At 40.3% G+C, this 24,283-nt stretch overlaps 1 protein-coding gene across 1 annotated transcript in view; it reads right to left on the bottom strand.

Annotated features, from left to right (window-relative positions):
- Positions 1–24,283, bottom strand: part of LOC136151249 (uncharacterized) — a 226,314-nt gene that overhangs the window by 113,176 nt on the left and 88,855 nt on the right. The window contains 2 exon segments of the mRNA XM_065912192.1: positions 2,835–2,923; positions 18,126–18,231. Of these exon segments, the coding sequence (XP_065768264.1) occupies positions 2,835–2,923; positions 18,126–18,231 (195 nt within the window).

The raw sequence follows: 24,283 nt of genomic DNA, 5'->3' as shown, positions 1-24,283 counted from the left end.
AATAGAACATTTAACATCCTTTCTTCAGCACTTATTACAGCATTTCTACGAAGCTGCTAAGTAGAAAATACTATAGGAAGATTTAAGTCTTAAGGTATTATTAATTTATTAATATTAAGATTTTAGACTTAAGATAGTAAGTCTCAAAGTTGTCCGGCTCATGAAATGAAATACCCATTTAATTGTGTTCTATGATAGAAAGCAGGCTTCCCAGATGGCTCAGTGGCAAAGAACCCTTCTGCCAGTGCACAAGATGCAGGAGACGCAGGTTCGATCCCTAGGTCAGGAAGATCCCCTGGAGAAGGAAACAGCTTATTCTTTCCTGGGAGAATCCCAAGGACAGAGGAGCCTGGAAGGCTACAGTTGATGGGGTCTCAGAGAGTCAGACATGCCTGGGAACCCAGGCACTACGTATTGCTACAGGATAGAAAGCAAAGTCCAGGACCCCCACCTTGTTGCTCAGAGGTTTTTGCCTCTAAGCAAAAATTCCTTCCATGGACCATTTGGTTCATGAAGAAGGGTGATGATGTTGGGACCGATGAGAAGGTCAGTGTTTGGGGAGAAAGCAAGCTCGCAGATCACGGGTCAGGGGCTCCAGGGCAGTGGCGCTGGGCAAACCACTGTGGTGTGGGACTCTCAGGCTCCGTGGAACAGCAGCATTTTATTCTCCCAGATTCTTTACAGGGTCTTTGTGCAGAGCTCTGAGGAGCACTGCTCATCTGCCCATCTGGCCAGATGAAGAGCAAGGGGATTGTGTCATCAAAAGGGAGAGCCTTAGAAAGAGGAAACAGTGAATAAAGAGCTGAATCCTGGGGATTACGGATGCTTTTGAACTGCCCTGGGAAGACGAGATGCGAGCAGCACCATTTTTAAGAAGGCTGGGGAGGAAGGTTCGGGGTGGATGGACTGTGTTCAGAGGCTTGTGTTTACAGGGTCACAGGACTGCACATCAACAATAACACCACCAAACACCAGGTGCCTCTGAAGTATCAAAGCAAACACATATGACATCACGTTCAGTTCCACCAGTGTTGTTATATCATCTAAAAAATAAAAACCCACAGCCCAAATTAAATCCAGCCTAAACCCTGAGACCATCCAGCAAGAATACTATTTCCTGTTTCCTTAATTCATTTCTGATGTGTGTTCCAGAGAATTTTTCAGGGCAGGGTTTCTATTAACATCAGTAGCATCCAGGGAAACAGGAGGTACTCGTATCTGGCTGAGCACTTCAGGATTTACCCAGAAAGGCTCCTTGGGTAGGTAACAGCCTGGGGTTTCTGATTCCGAACTCTGGATGACAACTAGTATCCCTGACCACCTTAGGCCACACCTTGTGATTCTTTTCTCACTGTGTAGATAAATCTGAAAAACAAATGCTTCCCATGTGACGTTCAACATTAACCTCAATTTACCCACAGCTACCCTATCGATTGCCTGAGTCAGAGTCTTTAATATCAATTGAACATTCAAATTAATTCCTAATACTATGAGGAGAGGTAGGTAATGGCAACTCACTCCAGTATTCTTGCCTGGAAAATTCCATGGACAAAGGAGCCTGGTGGGCTACGTCCATGGGGTCGCAAAGAGTCAGACATGACTGAGTCACTAACACTTTTACTTTTCATAGAGGATGTAACACTTTTTCCTTCCCAGCGAATTGTTCTTGGTTTCCCTATCCTATTCCTTGTATTAAGATTATAAGGCCCAAGAAGCAGAAAACATATACCTGACTGAAAGGACAAAGAAATAAAATTTTGATGTATTATTTCATGATAGATACAAAAATGTGTTCTAGAAACAGTCTGGATTCAAAGCGCAACTATATACTTGTTAACAACGTTATTTTGGCTAAGTTACTCCATCTCATGTCCCTTATTTTTCTCACCTGCAAGACAGGGAAAACTATGTCACTAAAAGTATCTATCCCATTAGTTTGTAGTGAGAGTTAAACAGTCATTTGATGTGGAGGACCTGAGAACATTTTCTGGCATCAAGTGATTTCCAAGCACTCAGTAAATGTTACCTTTCACTATTACAAATGTCACTAAACTTTTGATTTCTTACTCTTTCTTCTTCTGCAATATAGAAACAACCGTAATTGTAAATGCTGTGAAGTTGTCTTCTAGACATTAAAAACTCATGTATTTGATTTGATGGTGGTCCGCTATTCAGAGGTGGAAACATCAGGCTTTAGAGAATGGCATGAAAGTTGGAACTATAGACCTGTGTTTATTTCGTTAACATACTTTAGAGTAAAGGTAATGACTCAGATAATTTGTATGGGAAAAGGCAGGGTTGAGAGAAATTCTTTTACTTTAATTTTCTAGCCAGACTAAGTTTTCTGAATATTTAAAACTTGAAGTCATTTGGTCTCTGTAGATACAGATTTTGGAAAAGGTTAGACATCCAAAAGCGGGATCCAGTTATACCAGCAAAATTGATTTAACCCTCATTTGGAAACCCAGGTTGAGTAATTTGTATAAATTTATCAAGATAGTTTCTGAATAGACTTCATGGCAGCCATGATCATGTCAAATAAAACAGCACAATCAGCTCATTTTCTAATCCCCTGCTCAAGCTGGAAAGTCTTGTATTGTAGACTAGTTAATTTAGCTAAAGCCTTCAACAGCTTAAAGTCTGATTCAGATGTAATAAAAAATATTAGCATTACTGATTTCACAGACGTCACTTGCTTTAGTATGTCCATACTTCAAAACCTGCCTTGAAGACCACATTGCTTTCTACCTGGAAATATATTTTAAGAAATTATAGTCAGTAATCAGGACCTCCATTTTCATGGTCAAAGCCAACTTCGATAACCTTTTTCTTACCTTATTGTGTAATTCATGGTCTTCTTTTGAGAGGCTGGGATCACAGTCCATAGGGCAGGGACTAATTTTATTAGAAATGCTTCCTAGGGCTAAAGACAAAAGGTGGAACAAAAATTACAGATTTTTACATCAGGGGACATGTAAGCTTACACTGCTGAAATCTAAGAGTTTATATAAAGACTGACAAATGGGGGTGAAAGAAATAATTCCCTAGAAGCTCTAAGTTGTTATATGCTCCCGGTTTTAATTCAGTCAATGCATGAACTTCAAGTAGAACCCTACACCACGGGGATGCAATTTACAAGGAGCAGCTGTGTGTGATCTGCTTCCTCCCCTCATCCGGGTAGGAGTCTCTATCCTCAGGTCCGTTTCTGTGATCAAGCTTACAAAGACATTTCTCTGTGCCTCACACCAGCGTTCCAATATCAAACCTTGAGACCAGGAAGTTCAGTTATCGGCGTGTCCCCAGCACTTCCCGCCTGAGCAACTTTTATCATCTTTTGCACAACTTATTTTATATCGGGGTTTCTCCACCTCAGCATGAACCCCATTTTGGATTGGAGAATTCTTTTTTGGTGGGGGCTGTTCTGTTTTTATAGAATGTTTTGCAGCATTTCTGGCCTCTACCTTCTAAATGCCAGTGGTCCCTTCTACCTGAAATAGAAGGTCTCCTCAGCAAATGTTTCTTAAATTATAAAGATACATCAATACATAAGCAGGTATTACTTTAGCTTTATGCCACTCAATCCATTGGCTTGACCTCTCCCTTCAGTGACTCTCTGTGCTAAACCCTATCCCCAGCATCTCGTGACAAACACCCTGGTCCAGAGATTGGAGTTCCTCAGTAGAGCCACAGCTTTGATCAAGGCTTGAAGGCTACCTCTGTTCCAGCTCTATTACTTCTGTTCTATTCTAAGGTCCACAGTCGTTACTTAGCAAAGCCTCCATTAGTCTCACTGGTCATGTACCCTCGGCCAAGGACTCGTGGGCTGGGGGTGGTCCCTGAACGACTCCTGGGCGCCTCTCTGCACACCTCCCTGCTCTCTCTCACGCTGTACATTCTAAACTTTGACCCCTCAGCTCAGTGGGACTTTGTCTGCTTGGATTTTACTTCACTGCTTTAGAGTCAGAATTTTTGTCCACGTCGACAACTGGGATTTTCCTCAAGAGTTTCTCTTCTCTCTGGGATCAGCAAGTCTTGTGCTTCCTAATGGCCCATGCTCCATGACAATTAAAACATTAAAATGTTTCATATCTTCTCTCTAATTTAATGGTTGATTATAAAAGAATTAGTCTGGTACCAGCTACTCTGCCATAGTTAAAACTGAAAGTTGCAGTGTTGTTTATTTTTTAATTAAATGTAGAAATGGATACATAAATTTGTCACAGGGGCTTCCCTGGTTGCTCAGTGGTAAAGAATCTGCCTGCCAATGCAGGAGATGTAGGTTCAATTTCTGGGTCTGGAAGATCCCCTAGAGAAGGAAATGGCAACCCACGCCAGTAATCTTTTCAAATGACTTAGTTCTTCAAATCAGGTGCCTAAGAATGAGTCTCAGCTTCAGCATCAGTCCTTCCAATGAATATTCAGGACTGATTTCCTTTAGGATGGACTGCTTGGATCTCCTTGCAGTCCAAGGGACTCTCAAGAGTCTTCTCCAACACCACAGATTAAAAGCGTCACTTTTTTGGCACTCAGCTTTCTTTATAGTCCAACTCTCACATCCATACACGACTACTGAAAAAACCATAGCTCTGACTAGATGAACCTTTGTTGGTAATGTATCTGGTTTTTAATATGCTGTCTAGGTTGGTCATAGCTTTTCTTCCAAGGAGCAAGCATCTTTTCATTTCATGGCTGCAGCCACCATCTGCAGTGATTTTGGATTCCAAAAAAATAAAATCTGTCACTGTTTCCACTGTGTTTCCCCATCTATTTGCTATGAAGTGATGGCACCAGATGCCATAATCTAGAGGCAGGAGGAGAAGGGGACGACAGAGGATGAGGGGGTTGGATGGCATCACCGACTCAATGGACATGAGTTTGAGTAAACTCCAGGAGTTGGCGATGGACAGGAAGGCCTGGTGTGCTGCAGTCCATGGGGCGGCAAAGAGTCGCACGTGAGTGAGGGACTGAACTGAACCAGTATTCTTGCCTGGGTAGTCCCATAGACAGAGAAGCCTGGAGAGCTACAGTCTGTGGGGTCATTAGTAGGACGTGACTTAGGGACTGAGCAGCAACAACAGAACTCGCACCCATGTTCATGTGTTAGTGATACAGATACAGGTTAATTACTTTGAAAGTCCACTTTATTCTATGGAACCTCTATGCAGTTCAAATAGCAGATCACCTGACACTGGGAAAATGATAAAATGTTTACAAATAACAGTAACCTGCTGATGCCTTTGGAATGTGTCAGCTGGAATCACCCAGGAAAGAATAAATGAAGCAGGCATATTTTTAATAAAACATGAGATGCACAAGGAAAACACTTGTCAAAACTGTATAATGTTTCAGTGCCCTATATATATATAAATGCACTTGCTTATAAAAGTGTGTTTTCCCTGTGTTGTGTTAATCTTTTTTACTTGGCATATTTTTAATGGTTTTTCCAAATGACCTTTGTAAAATTAATCAAGGATCTGACACTGTCCTTTGGAGAAATACAAAGAAAGAATGCTGCTTATAATAATGTTTGCATGAAAAGCAGCCAGAAAATGACAAATCAGAGAAAACACGAATACTGAAAAACATTAGAGCCTGAAAGTGGAACTAACTGAAAAATGTTGCCTTTTCATCAGTAATATTTTTGTGGGTCTCTGAGATTTTATTTTCCTTTTATTTTCTAAACCACTGTTTTTATTACTAGAGATCAGATGTATTTCTCAAAATAATTTGCTAAGTAAAATATTCCAGTTTTTCAGGAGCTCTAATAGTGAGAAGCATCTCAAATTGAAGATTAATAAAATGTACAGAAAGCATGTGCAAAAAGTACAAATACAGAAAACCTAGAAAAATGCCTGCAATTAGACAGGATGGAAATCCAAAAAGAAATTAAATGTAGTTGTAATACATTTCCTATTCTTTTCTTTGAGAAAATTACTACTGAAGTGAGGAATTTTTTTCCTCCTGTAATTTAAATGTTAAACTGCCAGATGTGTGTCTTATGCTTGAAGAGTTGAAGCTTTGCATTATTTAGCATATTAAGAATCACAGAATTTTAAAAAGGGCTCCTTTATTGCCTGGAGGTTCTAATTAAGTAAACCTTAGCCTAGTACATTTAAAACTTGCAATACAAGAGATTTTGTTCTTTTTTTCCCCCCATAGTCAAGTCATATCTACATAATAAATATAGAAAATCTAAGATGATATAATTTTTCTTTTGCGTGAAGAATTAAAGCTATCTATTATTTTAAGAAGTTTTTAATAGAGGCCAGCAATCTAGAAGACAACTCAGGATTCAAAATACTTTTTAATCATTGCAAGTTGCTTTCCTTATTTATACCAAAGAATGTGTGTTTCATAAAGGCAGTTCTATACCATCAATCTTACTTTCTCTTCCTTACTTACTCTGCCTCTGCTAAGACCTCAACTACTCTTTCCGTGTTAGACAAAGACAATGCTAAGAAGCAACAAGAGGATCGTAGATTTTATTTGGATACTATGTTTTTATGCACTTCTCCATGTGTGATTATCTGTGTTAAATATCTGATCACACAGCACGAATTAGCTGTCCTTTCAGCAGTTTGTGACGTTTCAGCAGCTAAAGCAAAAACCATAATCAGATGGAAGCGCTATGGGTGCCCAACATTCATAAATCATTCCCTTAAATACAGTTATTTTTGCCATTTTACAAAATGTCAAAGGTGTCAACTCTGTCCAAATATACCGCTTAACAGTAACTATTTTAGTAAATTGACTTGAAATGCATTCAGCTTACTGACAGTTAGAAGCACATAATCTAGTTCACAGTACAAATGAATAGTTTAAAGGCCAAAATAAGCACCAACGTATGAATTTTCAATGACATGTTGCAATGAACATGGCTTCAACCGCAGACCAAAATCTTAGCATTGTTTATCTACAGCAGAAACAGATGGTCACTTTTTTTTTAAACCTGGTTGTTCATATCTGGTTTCTAGTTAAGACAGTAAATTTTAACCACTTGCAAAATAATGGTCGAATATCTATTTGAGGATGTTAACAGTGAATAACCAGAAACTATATTAATGCAGGTAATGAGTTGATAACATTGTCTGCTAGCATGTATGGTTTGAACCTATTAACAGTAACTTCTTGGATGCTGCCAACATAAACAGACAAATGTTGGCCATCATGTCAAGGAGCAAATTCCATCTTTTATTCATGGGATAAAAACAAATGAACAAACTGATCTTTAAACATGTAACTGTTGACAAAGGGCATGTACGATAGAATTGGAGTTTAGATCCAGTTCAGTTCAGTTCAGTCGCTCAGTCATGTCCAGCTGTTTGCAGCCCCATGGACTGCAGCCTGCCAGGCCTCCCTGTCCATCACCAACTCCCAGAGTTTACTCAAACTCATGTCCATTGAGTCGGTGATGCCATCCAACCCTCTCATCCTCTGTCGTCCCCTTCTCCTCCTGCCCTCAATCTTTCCCGAATCAAGGTCTTTTCAAATGAGTCAGCTCTTTGCATCAGGTGGCCAAAGTATTGGAGTTTCAGTTTCAACAACAGGCCTTCCAATGATTTAGCCAGGATTATTCTATCCAAGGGCTTCCCAGGTGGCATGAAGTGTTAGTTGGTCAGTCGCGTCTGACTCTTTGGGATCTCATGGACAGTAGCCCACCAGGATCCTTGGTTCATTGGATCCTCCAAGTAAGAATACTGGAGTGGGTTGTCATGCCCTTCTCCAGGGTATCCTAACCCAGGGATCAAACCCAGGTCTCCTGCATTGCAGGGGGATTCTTCACCATCTGAGCCACCAGGGAAGCCTTTCCCAGATGACATAGTTGGTAAAGAATCCACCTGCCAAGGCAGGAAACCCAAGAGATGCAGATTGATCCCTGGATTGAGAAGATCCCCTGAAGTAGGAGATGGCAACCCATTCCAGTATTCTTGCCTGGAGAATTCCTTGGACAGAGGAGCCCAGCTGGCTACAGTCCACGGGGTCGCAGAGGAGTTGAACACAACAGAGTGTGCACACACACACACGTTCTCCCTAAGCCTAAAATATTTAGTGACAGGTAAAATGCCCATACTATTTTATGAATTGATTTCTTAGAAGTGTTAAGAAGCTTAATGATGCCATGTTTGGGGATGTTTTAATATTAGCAGCATCAGGAATGCTACAAAACTATTCCTACTTTCACTTCTATTCAAACCACTAAGCCTCAACCTATCTACACAGAACCTCAATCCATGTGACGCTTTGATACCACTTATGAAGACCAGCAGTTAGTTGATTGATAATAATACGGCATATTTTATACAGTATCTTTCAATTTATTAAAACAGCATTTTTCAGGTTTATATATGTTACTTAATTCATGTAATTTTGATTACTTTTATTGCCAGCACAGACCTATAAATATTTCTGCTATCATATCAACCAGTAGTGATCACTGAGTATTTTACACTTGCAGAATATAAAATAGATGCACACATGCATGTCTTGCCTAATAAAATATTATTATAATAAAACAGCAGGGAGATATTTGGTTATTTTTTCCAAGAATAATTTTTAAATATCACCCATTTCTGCCATCCTCAAAAAGACTGAATCTTTTTATGGAAGTTAGCTTCTTTCTCCCTTTTTCTTAAAAATATTAAACTCTTCATCTTAAGCACAATGAAAGAATTCAGAAATTTTAATATGCTGCTCATGAGCTTTCCTTGGTTATCATCAACTGACACTTTCATTGAACTTAGAACACCCAAAGCTACTGAGAACAATAAATTATTTTTTCCACTAGTACGTCCCTATTATTAAGAGAAGATTAAAGGTAAGGATAGAGGGAGCCATTGCCCAACACTGAAATTAAGTAGGATATAGACAGAGCCAAATGTGTTTTTCACATTATAATAACTACCACAATAACACGGGGTGATTTGGAGAGAAACTACTTACTACTTCTATTACACTTCACATAAGTTATTACTGATCCTCAAGCAGAGCCTGATATCTCCCCTTCATAGGTGACAAAGCAAAGAATCATAGATTGAGGAACTTGACAAAGGGCATTAAATAGTAGGACTTCAGGGTGTGAATATAAGGCGGTCTGACTCCCATGTCCACGTTCTATTTCCCCCACAAAAATGTGCAGAAATCTGCGTTCTCTGTCGATTTCTTTCTTGCACATTCCCAGTAGGTAGACAGATATTAGGGGTGCTTATCTCAGAAAGGGAAAAAAAAAAGAAAACCTTTGATTCAACATCCCAGTTGCTGACTTTTAGCTATTCATACAAGGGAGAAAAGGAATAATAAAATCTTGACGAAAAATGATGCTAATGGCTAACTTTTTGAGTTCGTACTATGTACCAGGATTTATAGGTTTCAATGTCTCTAGTTAGTTACTAATTTTAAACTCTTCTTCTCAAAACTGTATTAAAACCCTTCAGTGAGTACTAGATTATACCAATTCAAATGTTGCTTCCTTCTTTGAGGGTAGGACACTAAGCAAAGTTAACCAGCCAGAGAAAGACGTGTATGGTTCCACTTACATTAGGGAATTAGAACAGCCAAGTTCAGAGAGACAGAAAGTAGGAATGGTGGTTACCTGGAAATAGGGAGAAATGGAAAGCTACTGTTTAATGGCGACACATTTTAGCTTTGACAAGATGAGAAAATTCTGGAGATGGAAGAAGGTGATGGTGATGCAGCATTGTGAATATACTTAATGCCACTGAACAGTACATTTAAAAACAGTTAAAATGGTGAATGGTGTATTATCTTTATTTTGCCACTAAAAAAAATGTTTACTTCCATATTCCTCGAGCCCTAAATGAAATGCTGGAAAAAAACTTTTTAAATGCTGTAAGACCACCTAAACAAAACTGAAAACTCGGAGGATTTCCAGTTGGGAGCAAATGGCATACCCTTGTTTCTCCCTTCTCCTAGGTATAAGTATAAACCCTGGAATAAAACAGGAGGCAGACAAAGGAAATTCTGAAAGATATAAAGAGGAGGGAGAGGTGATGAGGGACCCCAGAGCTGGAGCAACAATATAAGACGGCATCTTATGCGCCCTCAGGCCCCACCCAACAGAGGAAGGGAATCCAGACCCAGCATCTCCAGCTCCATCCTATCAGCAAATAGTGGTCCAGGAGGGAAGTCCCACCAATAACATCAGGTGAGTCCAGCAGCATGGAGAGCAAGACAGACCAGAGCCTACTGGAATTAGCAACCACAACATGCTGTCTCCTCCTCTGCTGCCTGAAACAGCCCTCCTCCACCAGGAATCAACAAACAGATGGCTAAGTGGCACCACCACAACTAATTCCTAGACCAGGAAGTTTCCCTACATCCCGAGGCTGGGACTCCCTTCCCCACCCAAAGGCACCAGGTGGCCAGCCCTGGGGAAGCCCCTCTGTCCTCCCAGGCATCCCCCTGGGTCCTGGGGATGCCCCAGAAACACAAGCTGAATCATGCAGACCAACATAGCACTTTTTTCAACCGCTGAGAGAAAAAAAAAATTGTCAACTACAAATGTCCATGGACATGAGCTTAAGTAAACTCTGGGAGTTGGTGATGGACAAGGAGGCCTGACATGCTGCAGTCCATGGGGTCACAAAGAGTCGGACACGACAGAGCGACTGAACTGACCTGAAGTGATTATGTTTAAAGATAAAAGGCAAAATACATATTCAAGTGAAAGGAAACTAAAAGAATTTGTTGCTAGAACTTCTCTTAAATAATGGTTAAAGGAAGTTCTTCAAACTGAAAGGAAATCATAAAAAAAGAAATCTTGGAGCATCTGGAAGGGAAAAAATGAAAGAAATTCAGACAGAGCATCAAACAAGAGTATATCCAATACACTCTTTATTCCCTCAGTGGTTTTATAAATCATATATGATGATTGAAACAAAAACTATAACACCACATGTACTCAAGACAATGATAGTTAAAAGTAGGGAGGGTAAAGGGGCTGAAGTGGAAGTAAACTATCTGTTTGACTCAAAATGTAAAATATTGACACCAGGATTTATCTCAGAAAACAGATAAATCACCCATGGATATTGCCATACCCAGAGCAACTACTATGAAAACTACACAAGAGATTTGTTCAAAAATTATAATCAAGTCAAGATGGAATACTAAAAATGTTCAAGTAATGCACAAGAAGGTAAGAGGAACAGAAGATGAGAAGTAGGAGAAAATCAGAAAATAAACACTAAAATGACAAACTTGGTCCTAACATACCCATCCCTTCAATGTAACTGTCCTGACTACACCAATTAAAAGTCAGATGCTGCAGAGTGAATTTTAAAATATGCTTTAATTATATGCTATTTACCCCCAAAAAAGTACTTCAAATTCAATGACAGATTAAAAGTTTAAATGCTAAAATGTCAACATTCAAGATTAGACTGATTTTTCTAAGAACCTGAGTTGCAGTACCTGAAGGGATGATTTCTTTCCTGCCTCATTCTAAAGGAAATATTGACCTGTTTGACTCAAAGTTCCATTTTTCTAATTTATATTTCCTATTTCTTATTCCCAGATGGCATTAGTGTTAAAGAACCCACCTACCAAGGCAGGAGACATAAGAGACGTGGATTCTATTCCTGGCTTGGTGAGACCCCCCCCCCCCAGGAGGAAGTGGCAATTCCCCAGTATTCTCACCTGGGAAATCCCATGGAGAGAGGAGCCAAATCTAAGGGATCCTTGCCCACAGTAGTAGACATAATGGTCATCTGAGTTAAATTCACCCATTCCAGTCCATTTTAGTTCACTGATTCCTCAAATGTTGACGTTCACTCTTGCCATCTCCTGTTTGACCACTTCCAATTTGCCTTGATTCATGGACCTAACATTCCAGATTCCTATGCAATATTGCTCTTTACAGCATCGGACTTTACTTCCATAATCAGTCACAGCCACAGCTGGGCGCTGTTTTTGCTTTGATTCCATCTCTCTGTTCTTTCTGGAGTTATTTCTCCACAGATCTCCAGCAGCATATTGGGCACCTACCACCCTGGGGAGTTCATCTTTCAGGGTCCTATGTTTTTGCCTTTTCATACTATTCATGGGGTTCTCAAGGCAAGAATACTGAAGTGGTTTGCCATTCCCTTCTCCAGTGGACCACGTTTTCTCAGAACTCTCCACCATGACCTGTCCATCATGGGTGGCCCTACACAGCATGGCTCATAGTTTCACTGAGTTAGATAAGGCTGTGGTCCATGTGATCAGTATGATCAGTTTTCTGTGACTGTGGTTTTCATCTATTTGCCTCTGATGGATAAGGATAAGAAGCTTATGGAAAAATCCTGATGGGAGAGACTGACTGAGGAGGAAACTGGGTCTTGTTCTGATGGGCAGGTCCATGCTCAGTAAGTCTTTAATCCAATTTTTTGTTGATGGGAGGAGCTGTGTTCCCTCCCTTTTGTTTGAGCTGAGGCCAAACTATGGTGGAGGTAATAAAGATAATGGAGCATATGAAAAAGCAGAGACATTACTTTGCCAACAAAGGTCCCTCTAGTCAAGGCTATGGTTTTTCTCACATCGTGTATGAATGTGAGAGTTGGACTATAAAGCAAGCTGTGCACCGAAGAATTGATGCTTTTGAACTTCGGTGTTGGAGAAACTCATGAGAGTCCTTTGAACTGCAAGGAGATCCAACCAGTCCATCCTCATGGAGATCAGTCCTGGGTGTTCACTGGAAGGACTGATGCTGAAGCTGAAACCCCAATACTCTGGCCACCTGATGTGAAGAGCTGACTCATTGGAAAAGACCCTGATGCTGGGAGGGATTGGGGGCAGAAGGAGAAGGGGATGACAGAGGATGAGATGGTTGGATGGTGTCACTGACGCAATGGACATGAGTTTGAGTAGGCTCTGGGAATTGGTGATGGACAGGGAAGCCTGGTGTGTTGCAGTCCATGGGGTTGCAAAGAGTTGAACACGACTGAGTGACTGAACTGAGCTGAATTGAACCAGTGGAAACCTGCTAAAGACTTACAGAAGCACCTCCAGAGTGTCCTCCTAGGAGAAACGCCTTTTGATGTTCCACTTGCATAAACCATCTAAAATGGGCAACCTGGTGGAATCAGAAAGCAGCCCGGTTGGATGCAGGGGTTGGGGAAGTGGGGAATGGGTATATGCTAATCAGTGAGCCCGAAGTCTCAATGATGCAAGATGAAAGAGTTCTAGGGGGCAAAGTAACAATGCTGTACTGTACACGTAAACATTTGTTAAGAGGGCAGACCGCATGTTGTGCTATTACCACAATAAAAGAGCATTTAAAGAATGAAAGAGCCCGTAATAAAAACCAATATCAACATCGTGAGCTGAAAAGCTCTGTCAGGTGGGCTGCCGCTGGGTCACGTGTAAGGAGCAAACTCCGCCTACTTGGTCATGGTTTCTTTCATCACAATTCACGTTAGAAGAAACAGGATTAAGGTACATTTTGTTCTTACAGTTCTTTATTTCCAACTTACCCTGATTGTATGTTCAGCTCTGGAATGTCCAGATTGAATAGTGGGACCAGAGACAAGCATGTCTTGTCGCAGGTCCATAGTAAGCCTTCCTTCCTAAACTGCTGCCCCAAGAGCTTTTTATTAATGTTCATATTGGGGGCTTCCCTGGCGGCACAGTAGTAAAGAATCCACCTGTCAATGCAGGAGACAGTGACTTCGATCCCTGGTTCGGGAAGATTCCACATGCCACAGAGCAACCAAGCCCGTGTGTCCCAACCACTGAGCCTGAGTTCTGGAGCCCGGGAACCACAACTGCTGAAGCCCGCGCTCCGCAACAAGAGAGGCCACCACAATCAGAAGCCTGAGCACCGCAACGAGGGTCATCCCTGCCTGCCGCAGCTAGAGAGAAGTCCGCACGGCAAGGGAGGCTCAGCACAGCCAATAAATAAATAAAATTACTTTTTTTAAATGTTCAAATTGTTCTGGCCTCCTAGATCAGTTTCAGCATCTCACATTCAGTCAAGAACCATGACATTATTCACCATCTATATCCACTTCTGCAAGATCATTTTGCAAAGACGTCTAATACTGAGACGCTGAGTATCTGCAGATTAAGTGAGAGATTGGCCAAGGAAAAATGGGGATTATTTTCATAGACAGCACCTTTGTGGAGTGAAGGCTTAAAATATAAGGCACACTTGCGGCTGTTCACAAGTTTGTCAAAACAGATTAAGGATCACACACACACTCGAGATGTGTGTGTTCAAGAAAGAGTGTTCATTACCCCTGCTCTAAAGACCACAGTCAGAAAAGTGTGTATCTTGAAAAAGATTTTCAACTGTTTCAAAAAGAAAAAGAAGTTCTTTAAAAAAAAAAAAAAATGACTTGGTTAGTAGCTCTAAAAATATGGATAACTTGAGGAGTTTTGAAACAGTTTGTGCCAATCGACAAGAATAACAGACCAGTTTGAACGATAACACAACCCTGTTGCTTTTTTATGTTCCTTACTGCACTGTTTAATAGCTCAGGTATAGAGGCAAAATTGACTGTGATGAATATATGAGACCAAATAAAATGCTGAGGGTGTAAAGCATTCTGAGAACACAAGCTGTAATCTGACGTTGCTGATCTAATCCACACACATTCTGTAATTAGAAACACACTGCAGCAAACATATATTTGTACTTTTCCCTCGGACCTTTATTTTGATCATTCACATGTGACACATACATTTTTATTGCCATTTCTACCTTTAAAAAAAAAAAAGGATTTTAAAAAGGTAGTGCTAACCTCTCCCTCCCCCAATGTTTTGAGCCTTTCTGAATTATGGTTCGGTTTTCTCTGCTGAAAGGGAATAACGCGGCAAAGATTCCAACCTGCTGGAAACGTTTTCAGCTCATCTCATCTCTCTGTCCCCCAGGTCCTGCTGACACACCCTCCTCCCCGCTTTCTTTGCGTTAAACTGCTTCCCCACTTCCTTTACATCAGTGGGAACACTTCCCTTATGGGTGTCAGGATCTCTCGGAGGGGTCAGGGGCTGCCCCGCAGAGGAAATGACAAGCTGTGAAATGGAAAAGAACAATTTCTTCCACATGTTCCTTTGCTCCTGGAGCAGCCGAGGTTGTCAGCTAGCATCACTTTGGAACCAAGCCGGGCTCTGCATCGTAGTCCTGTCAAAACTAATTTACGATTGAAGACCTGCATGAGTGTTTAAAGCTTCCTCGATTCCAGCAGTTTTTTTGTTTTTTTGTTGTTTTTTTTTTTCCAGCAGTTTTTTGAAACTACTTGGAGATCGAAGTGGTTCAAACTAGAAACCGTTGTTGCAAATAACCCACAACGGTGAAGAAGCCTACAAAACCGAAGTTGAAAACGATTATTATTTTTTTCTTTTTTACTAAATTTGTTAAAAATGCAAGCCTTACTCTACCTCCAATTAACATCTGTGCGGAATTTCCCCAGCCGAGCCCCAATTTGGGGAGTTTAATGTTGCAGCTATTGGAAGTCTTAGTCTGTAAATAAAGTTACAAGGTGACAACTTCATTGATCTGTAAGAAGGAAGGGAGGACGGAAGAAAGCACCAAATGCAGAAACAAAGGAGGGAAGAAGAAAAGAAGCAAGGAAGGATTTACCTTGAACACTGGATGCATTAAAAAAAAATGATTTAAATTATTTTAAAATATTTTGAAGCATTTCTGTGATTTTAAACCTTTTATTTTGGCCACACGGCATGCAGGATCTTAGTTCCCCAACTAGGAATCCAACCTGTGCCTGCTTTCCCAAATCCATCCCTGTGTGTATCCAATAGTTTCAAATACACTTTGTAGCATTCTAAGCCGTTAACTTTTCTCATGGATTTTCCTTTACCCCCAAAGAAATGTGAAATTGACACCTATCTCCCCAGGTCATACCAATACTAGATTTAAATGGGTTTGTATAAAAAAAGAAGTTCAGGCAAGCCTCAATAGCCTTCAGAAGCTTACTCATTTGTCTCCAGAAGCCCATGAGCTACCCTGAGCTCATGTTCTCCTCATCTAACTCGTCCCCCAGTGCCTCTATAAAACCTCGAATGACAGAACTGTAATCTAAAGAACACAGTACATGGCCCTCCAGTTCTGGCGGTTCAGTGGTTTAGACTTTGCCTCCAGTAGAGGTGGTGAGAGTTCGATCCCTGGTCCATGAGCTAGGATCCCACATACCTCCTGGCCAAAAGACCAAAACATAGAACAGAAGCAATATTGTAGCAAATTCGATAAAGATTTTAAAAATGGTCCACATCAAAAAAAAAAATCCTGAAAAAGAATAGAGTACATGTACACAGTATGCCTCACTTTCCCATGAAATAGCATGCACCATAATATATAGTATACTCCTGGTCCCACAGAATTTCAATGAAAAGTGTCTTTTAGCAGGTTAGTAAGTATCTCCATGCAGTTCCCCTCTCCCTGAGAATCCCACCATGAGAAGACCGAGATGGGGAGCAAATCTGATTGACAGATGGCATCTATTTCCCACCATCACCCTCTCCCCTAAAAACCCAATCTTTGTTACTTAGCCAACTGTGTCTATTTCACTTCTCCGAGAGTGAAGTCTCCCCAGGGCCTGTAGGTAAACAGGGTGCTGGCAGGCCCTCCCCTCATCAAGCCAGTGTGGGGATATACATCTTAGCGGTGGAGGTGGGGGGAGGCTCCAGTGAGCCCCTGGAGATTGAGGATTTGCCTCTTATTTGGGTTTATAATCACACAGCATTTAGCAACATGTTTTGTTCCTGGTGGTTCCACAAGAAAACTCTCCTGAACTGAATTCTGCATCACAAAACATACATAGACCTTGCAGAGACCATCGTTCATGCCATGTAGGCACATACAAAACAAAATTGTCAAGCAGAACAAACGTTTTCCTAGTCTGCCCCCTGAAAACTAAAGCAGCCTAAACCCAAAAGTTGCATCATGGGTCTTTTTTTTGGGGGGGTGGGCCTTTTATTTTTCAAGAATATTTTCTGACCTCAGGCGTCCACTGATTTGCAAGACTGATCCCCACTTAAAACATGAACTGTGGGATTAAAGTCAGAATCACCTTACTGTGTATGTGTGTGTGTATGTGTACGTGGGTGCATACGTGCATGTGCATGCACACGTGAAATGGCAAGTGAACATTAAAGTCACTTTTTCAGAATCTGGGGACTGCAGTGGATCCAGCAGGTTACATATGGAGCCTATCAATGTGGGACAGCTTGTAGAAGATCATAAACATATTTTTCAGATAGAAACTCTGCAGCCATGAACACACCACGTGCCCACCCCTCCCCTAAGGTTCACTCCTTTCATTGCAAATAGCCAGAAAGCCATCAAGCCGGAGTTTAATAAACTTTTAATTTGAAATGAATTACCACATGTTGTGTTTGTTTACCCATTATTAAATCTCCGAGCAGCATATCAGTGGCAGAAACAGCATACTGTATCACATCCCTGATAGATTAGAAAACAAACCCATGGGGGATATTAGCTGCTAATACTACATCTAGGAAGCCTCCAAGAAAAATAAGTAAACATATGCACTTGTAGCAGAGACAGGCATTCGAAGAAATTTTTGTTTTGTTTTTGTATTACTCTATTCAGAATAAGGGCAGAAGTTCCCTCTGTAGCCGTGCAACGTGAAACTTGTATTATCATTCTCTGACTTAGAGCAGAGCAAATGATCGTCTGCCTTTTCCAAAGCACTTTCCTAAAGCATCAAAGTGTTCCTCTCATGGTATATAGTGTTCTCGTTTTGGATATGTCAGTATTCACAGTTCTTGTAGTGTCACCTGTCCCCCTTTTAAGGGAACTGGGGCAGCCTTCTAAAAGCCAAGTTCAGAACACAGGGAAGTAGGTGTGGAAAATATAGCCACAGTACCCCGAGGAAGAACTAGAAAGCAAAAATGATCCGGTGAAAAAATGGTCTAACAGTAACTGCCTCTAGTCTTCCACGCCACGTCCCAAAGCCAGGTTAAAATGTCAGTATCACTGAAATATAACTGTTGCAACAAAACGTACTTCCTCAAAAGTTAAAAATTCTAAAATAAGATTTTCATCTCCGTACTGAATCGTGAAACATTAGGGGAGAAAAGGGAAGGAAGGGGAGAAGGAAGGGAGGGTGGAAAGAGAGAAGAAAAGAAAACAAAGGAAAGCAGAAACTCACGTGACGTATGCGCGTCTGTCTGGGTCCCACAAGGCAACTTCAGAGTTGACTCGATCTTTGAACTTGAAACTTGAACAAAAAATAACTGCATTTTTCTATTTTTTATCTAATGGAATCATAATCATTTCTTGTATATGTCTTGATTTATCCATCCTATGTTAGGAAGATGATCGTCGACCACCAGAAATGATCAGGACTTGTTCTTCTCCTACATCTCAGAACCCCAGGGTAGCTTCAGTTAATTTATTTTCACAGAATGAGGGCATCCCAACCCCTCCCTTTGGAGGGACTGACTCATCGGGTTGGACCTAAAGACAAGAAGCGGTAAAAGCCTTTCTCTGGCAGACAGGGCTGTAAGACTTATGTGCAGTGTCCGCGAATGTCCTCCACAGAGCAGCCACGCAAAGCATTTTGGAATGAGGCTAAACCTGCCCTTTGAACGTCTGTTTTCACCTCTGTCCTTTTCCTGCACTCTCTGTCTTTCTTAGAATGCCAGTGATTTGGTTCCCAACCTCTCCACTTTCCCCTCGTCCACACTAAGCATGTTGAATGCAGCACACCCGCTGTCATCCACCTATGATATCTGCACTAACAGAAAAAAAATCAACCATAGTCCATCTGCTGTCCATCTGAAACCATCACAGCGTTGTTAATTGACTAACAGTTCAGTTCAGTCACTCAGTCGTATCTGACCCTTTGCGACCCCACGGACTGCAGCGCACCAGGCTTCCCTGTCCATCACCAACTCCCAGAGCTTTGCTCAAACTCATGCCCATACAGTCAGTGATGCCATCCAACCATCTATCTCATCCTCTGTCATCCCCTTCTCTTCCTGGCTTCAGTCTTTCCCAGCATCAGAGTATTTTCCAGTGAGTCAGTTCTTCCAATCAGGTGGCCAAAGTATTGGAGTTTCAGCTTCAGCATCAGTCCTTCCAATGAATATTCAGGACTGATTTCCTTTATTAGCTATACCCCAATACAAAATGAAGATTTTTAAAAAAGGAAGAAAAAAAAAAAAAAATAAAAAAAAAAAAAGGAAGAAAATATGGTGGAAATTATAATAGCAACACTATATGGTTGGAATAAACTTTTTAATTTTATTTTTAAATAAAAGCTGTTGATTTTTTAGGTGCATATCAATATTTTACACAATAATTGAATTTATATTGTTTTAAATTTAGCAAAATTTCAAGACATAAAATAAGAGGCAATAAAAATTTCCTTTAATATAGCCTGCTAAAAATTAACCTATCAAACTGAGAACAAAAATAATTTTCTAAATATGTTAAATTATTAAAGATCATTTAAAAACAAACTCTATGAGTGTATAAATGTACTGATCACCTAGTTGATCCCATGAAATAATTTAAAATTTGCTGGCATATTAAGTGCAGCACTTTCACAGCATCATCTTTGAGGATTTGAAAAAGCTCAGCTGGAATTCCATTGCCTCCACTAGCTTTGATAGCTCCACTATCATCATCCTAAAAGATGATGCTATGAAAGTGCTACACTCAGTATGCCAGCAAATTTGGAAAACTCAGCAGTGGCCAAAAACTGGAAAAGATCAGTTTTCATTCCTATTCCAAAGAAAGGCAATGCCAAAGAATGCTCAAACTACCGCACAATTGTACTCTTCTCACACGCTAGCAAAGTAATGCTCAAAATTCTCCAAGCCACGTTTCAACAGAACATGAACCATGAACTTCCAGATGTTCAAGCTGGATTAAAAAAGGCAGAAGAACCAGAGATCAAATTGCCAACATCCGTTGGATCATCGAAAAAGCAAGAGAGTTCCAGAAAAATATCTACTTCTGCTGTATTGACTATGCCAAAGCCATTGACTGTGTGGGCCACAACAAACTCTGGAAAATTCTTAAAGAGATGGGAATACCAGACCACCTGACCTGCCTCTTGAGGAATCTATATGCAGGTCAGGAAGCAATAGTTAAAACTGGACATGGAACAACAGACTGGTTCCAAATTGGGAAAGGAGTACATCAAGGCTGTATATTGTCACCCTGCTTATTTAATTTATATACAAAATACATCATGCAAAATGCTGGGCTGGATGAAGCACAAGATGAGATCAAGATTGCCGGGAGAAATATCAATAACCTCAGATATGCAGATAATACCACCATTATGGCAGAAAGCAAAGAACTAAAGAGCCTCTTGATGAAAGTGAAAGAGGAGAGTGAAAAAGTTGGCTTAAAACTTAACATTCAGAAAACTAAGATCATGGAATCTGGTCCCGTCACTTCATGGCAAATAGATGGAGAAACAATGGAAACAGTGACAGACTTTATTTTCTTGGGCTCCAAAATCACTGCAGATGGTGACTGCAGCCATAAAATTAAAAGACGCTTGCTCCTTGGAAGAAAAGCTATGACCAACCTAGACAGCATATTAAAAAACAGAGATATTAGTTTGCCGACAAAAGGTCCATCTAGTCAAAGCTACGGTTTGTCCAGTGGTCATATATGGATGTGAGAGTTGGACCATAAAGAAAGCTGAGCACTGAAGAGTTGATGCTTTTGAACTGAGGTGTTGGAGGAGACTCTTGAGCGTCCCTTGGACTGCAAGGAGATCCAACCAGTCCATCCTGAAGGAAATCAGTCCTGAATGTTCATTAGAAGGACTGATGCTGAAGCTGAAACTCCAATACTTTAACCACTTGATCCAAAGAACTGACTCATTGTAAAAGACCCTGATGCTGGGAAAGACTGAAGGCAGGAGGAGAAGGGGACGACAGAGAATGAGATGGCTGAATGGCATCACTGACTCAATGAGTGAGTCAGAGTAAACTCTGGGAGTTGGTGATGGACAGGGAGGCCTGGCGTGCTGCAGTCCATGGGGTCACAGAGAGTCGGACATGACGGAGTGGCTGAATGGAACTGAATAATTTTAAAAATAAAAAACTCACGGGGATAAGGAAGGATAGAGTGAGACGAACGGAGAGAGTAGCATGAAAGTAAAATAGATGGCTAATGGAAATTTACTGCATGAATCGGGGAACTCAAACCAAGACTCTGTGTCAACCTAGAGGGGTGAGAAAGGGTGGCAGATGGGGGACAGGTTCAAGCAGCTTTATTTGCTCAGTTGTGTCCGACTCTTCGCATCCCCATGGACTGTAGCCTGCCAGGTTCCTCTGTCCCATGGGATCCTCCAGGCAAGATGACTAGAGTGGGTTGCCACGCCCTCCACCAGGGGATCTTCCCAACCCAGGGATCGAACCGAGGCCTCCCGCATGGGGTTCAATTTCTTACCATCTGAGCCCCCAGGGAAGTCCGACATATGTATACCTACGGTTAATTCATGTTGATGTATAGCAGAAACCAAAGCAATATTGTAAAGCAATCACCCTTCCATTAAAAGCAAATGAATTAAAAATAAAAAATCAAAGCCTTAAACCTGTTAAATTCCAACCTAGAATGCTTACAGTCAGTTCAAAGGTGTGCATGTTGAGGACAGCACACTCTACAAATTATTTGAAAAACCCAGACTGTGACATTGGTCTCCTCCTATTCTCTCAGGCTACAGTATAGTCAACCTAAGTTCTCAGGTGTGGCAAACAATACACATTAATCAAGGCACTTTATAGAGTTGGCATTTATTACCTACCTTCAATATATATCTCATTTCTAACTTAGTTTCACAAATATCCATTTAAAGCCAGCTGACAGAACTCAGTATATGAGAATTCTATGTGCAAAATTTCAGCATAGCATGTCCAGGTACACATGACTCCATCAAATGCCACTGAATTCTCTGGAGGTGGCAGTGTTTCAGTCATCACTGGGCGGTGATAATGGTTCACTTGTAGAGAAAAAGGACAGATGCAAATATAACAGCCCAGGGGTTGTACTGAAATTGTGTTAGGGAAGGAAGCGGGATTCTAGAAAATGAGTTGCAGTCAGTGGAGTTTTACTTGGTCCAACAAGGCAAAAAGTCTCCAAGGGATTTGGAAAACTCTGGGCACAACTAAAGAAACTTTTACCACCAGCAATTGAATATGAAGCTCTGTGTGGCCCAGTTGTTAGGTAGAATGAGACAAGGACGATGGATGTCATCTAGGATGCTAAATAGTTCAGATTTTGGGTTTGATTAGAGTAGGGTTCTAGCATCCTTCTGAAACACTGCTGTTTTCCTGAGTCTTGCCCTCATCTCAACACTTCCATCGTTCTACACACTCTACCAGTTTGAAACCTACCACTCAGCAGATTCAGCTAGAGTCTAGGTGTTTATACCTCTCCAATGGACATATTCTCCTTCCCAAACTTCCCTCTCTCTCTCGTTTCACATGCATTTTTCCAAAGATCCCCCAAACATTAATACTTGGATATAATGTAGAAAGTTCAAACTCAGTAGGTCCAAAATCAAGTTCACAGCTTTTCTTCTAATCCTGTCCTTCCTCCTTTATTTCTTGTTATTTCCTGGTTGATATCCATATCTATCCATGGTATAAAATAAATAAAGAAAGAATCATCCTTAATTCTTCTTCACCATCTATATCCAACTAACAAGGATACACTTTTTCTTAGTCCTATGGTCATTCTATTACACTTCTTTAATACTTTGACAATTTATACTCTCTTCTCCAACTTTACTATCTCTGCCCTAATTCAGATCCTCATCTGTTGCCTGGACTGCTACAAACTTTTCCTAACTGATCTGTTTCTAGCCATGCCTTTCTCAAATGAATCCTCCTGAAACTTACCAGAAGGATCTGCCTAAAACAGAAGTGAAATGCATCACTCACCTTCCTAGAATCCATCAGTGGCTATCCACTTAATACCTGTTTTTCATCAGCCACAACAGACATGAGAATATGGTGGAGAAAACAGTGAGGGAACATTCGTATCCTAGAGTTTTATATATGTAAAAATGATCTACCAAAAGTGAGAAAAAATAGACTTTGCAGGCATGCAAAGACTAAGAGAGTTTACCATTCACAGATTCAAACTTTAAATTAATTACTAAAGATTTATTTCAACCAGAAGAAAAATGGAACCAGACTAAAAACATGCTATATTAAAAATATTATAAAGCATCGATACTGATCAAATGTGTCAGTAAATTAATTTTCTATTGAAGTTTAAAAAAGAAAAACTAGATTCTCTGTTTAATAAATGAAACTAAAAGCAAAGCCAACAATAAGATATACATACAGAGAAGTGTTTGATGGGTAGTTAAAGCACACCAAAAATGCATAAGAGAAATGGGCGGATTCAGTCATAATTGGTGATTTCGCAATCTGATAGAAACCAAAGATAAATGTGTTAAGCTTTCAAATCAAGGAAGTCTCATGAAGAGACCTACTGTGCAAGAACTCATGGCTAGCTTCTTTCTATAAACTGAAACTTGTATACATTGAATATTTCAAAAGTATTATTTGCTCATGTAGTATTTGATTAAACCAGTCTTTGAAAGCAAAGACTTATAGAATAGGTTAAATTATTTGAGAACTTTTTTCTGAAAGCAATTTTCTTTCATTGAGCACACAAGAAAGACTGAAATTTAGGACTAAGAATCTAAAAAGTTACAACTGTTCCTCAAAAAATGAAAACATATTTTAGAGCAACAAATCATGAAGACTTGTGTTTCAATGGTTCCTATTTTATTATATAATTTATAATTGTGCAGTATGAAATCTGTCAATGATTACATTCTCTTTAAATGACATGATAGAGAGAGAAATACACTAATAGCACTTCTTTCTTTCTCAGTTTTATATAATATAACAGAACTTGAAATATTAGTAATAAGATGCCAATAAAATGTGAACTAACCTTGAGATGAGTGTGAGAAGGATTTTGCTCCATCACTCCTTGAGGAACAACTCTTTTTCTCTGTATTATCCACACTTGATTCTGCTTCAGCCATTAAACAATCTGGAAACTCAGGGGGAAGCCGAATATGCCTTTTGTGGTTTTTTTGATCATTCAAATGTAGAGGAAGTTTAATTACCTATTAAGAGATGGATCTGTTATCCAAACTGTTGAAAATACAACACACACAATTATCTCTCTCGGATGACCTAATACGCAAAATCCAAAATGTCAATGATGAATTCAATTTTTCTAAAACTTATATTTGTTTTGTTTTGCTGCACTATAAAAAAATGCATTTTTTTGTATTAACAGGGTTACATAAAA

The sequence above is a fragment of the Muntiacus reevesi genome, chromosome 20 (assembly GCF_963930625.1).
Source record: "Muntiacus reevesi chromosome 20, mMunRee1.1, whole genome shotgun sequence".
In the NCBI taxonomy this organism is placed as follows: Eukaryota; Metazoa; Chordata; class Mammalia; order Artiodactyla; family Cervidae; genus Muntiacus; species Muntiacus reevesi.
The sequence above is the reverse complement of the archived record's forward strand: the minus strand, read 5'-3'. Positions and strand labels throughout refer to the sequence as shown.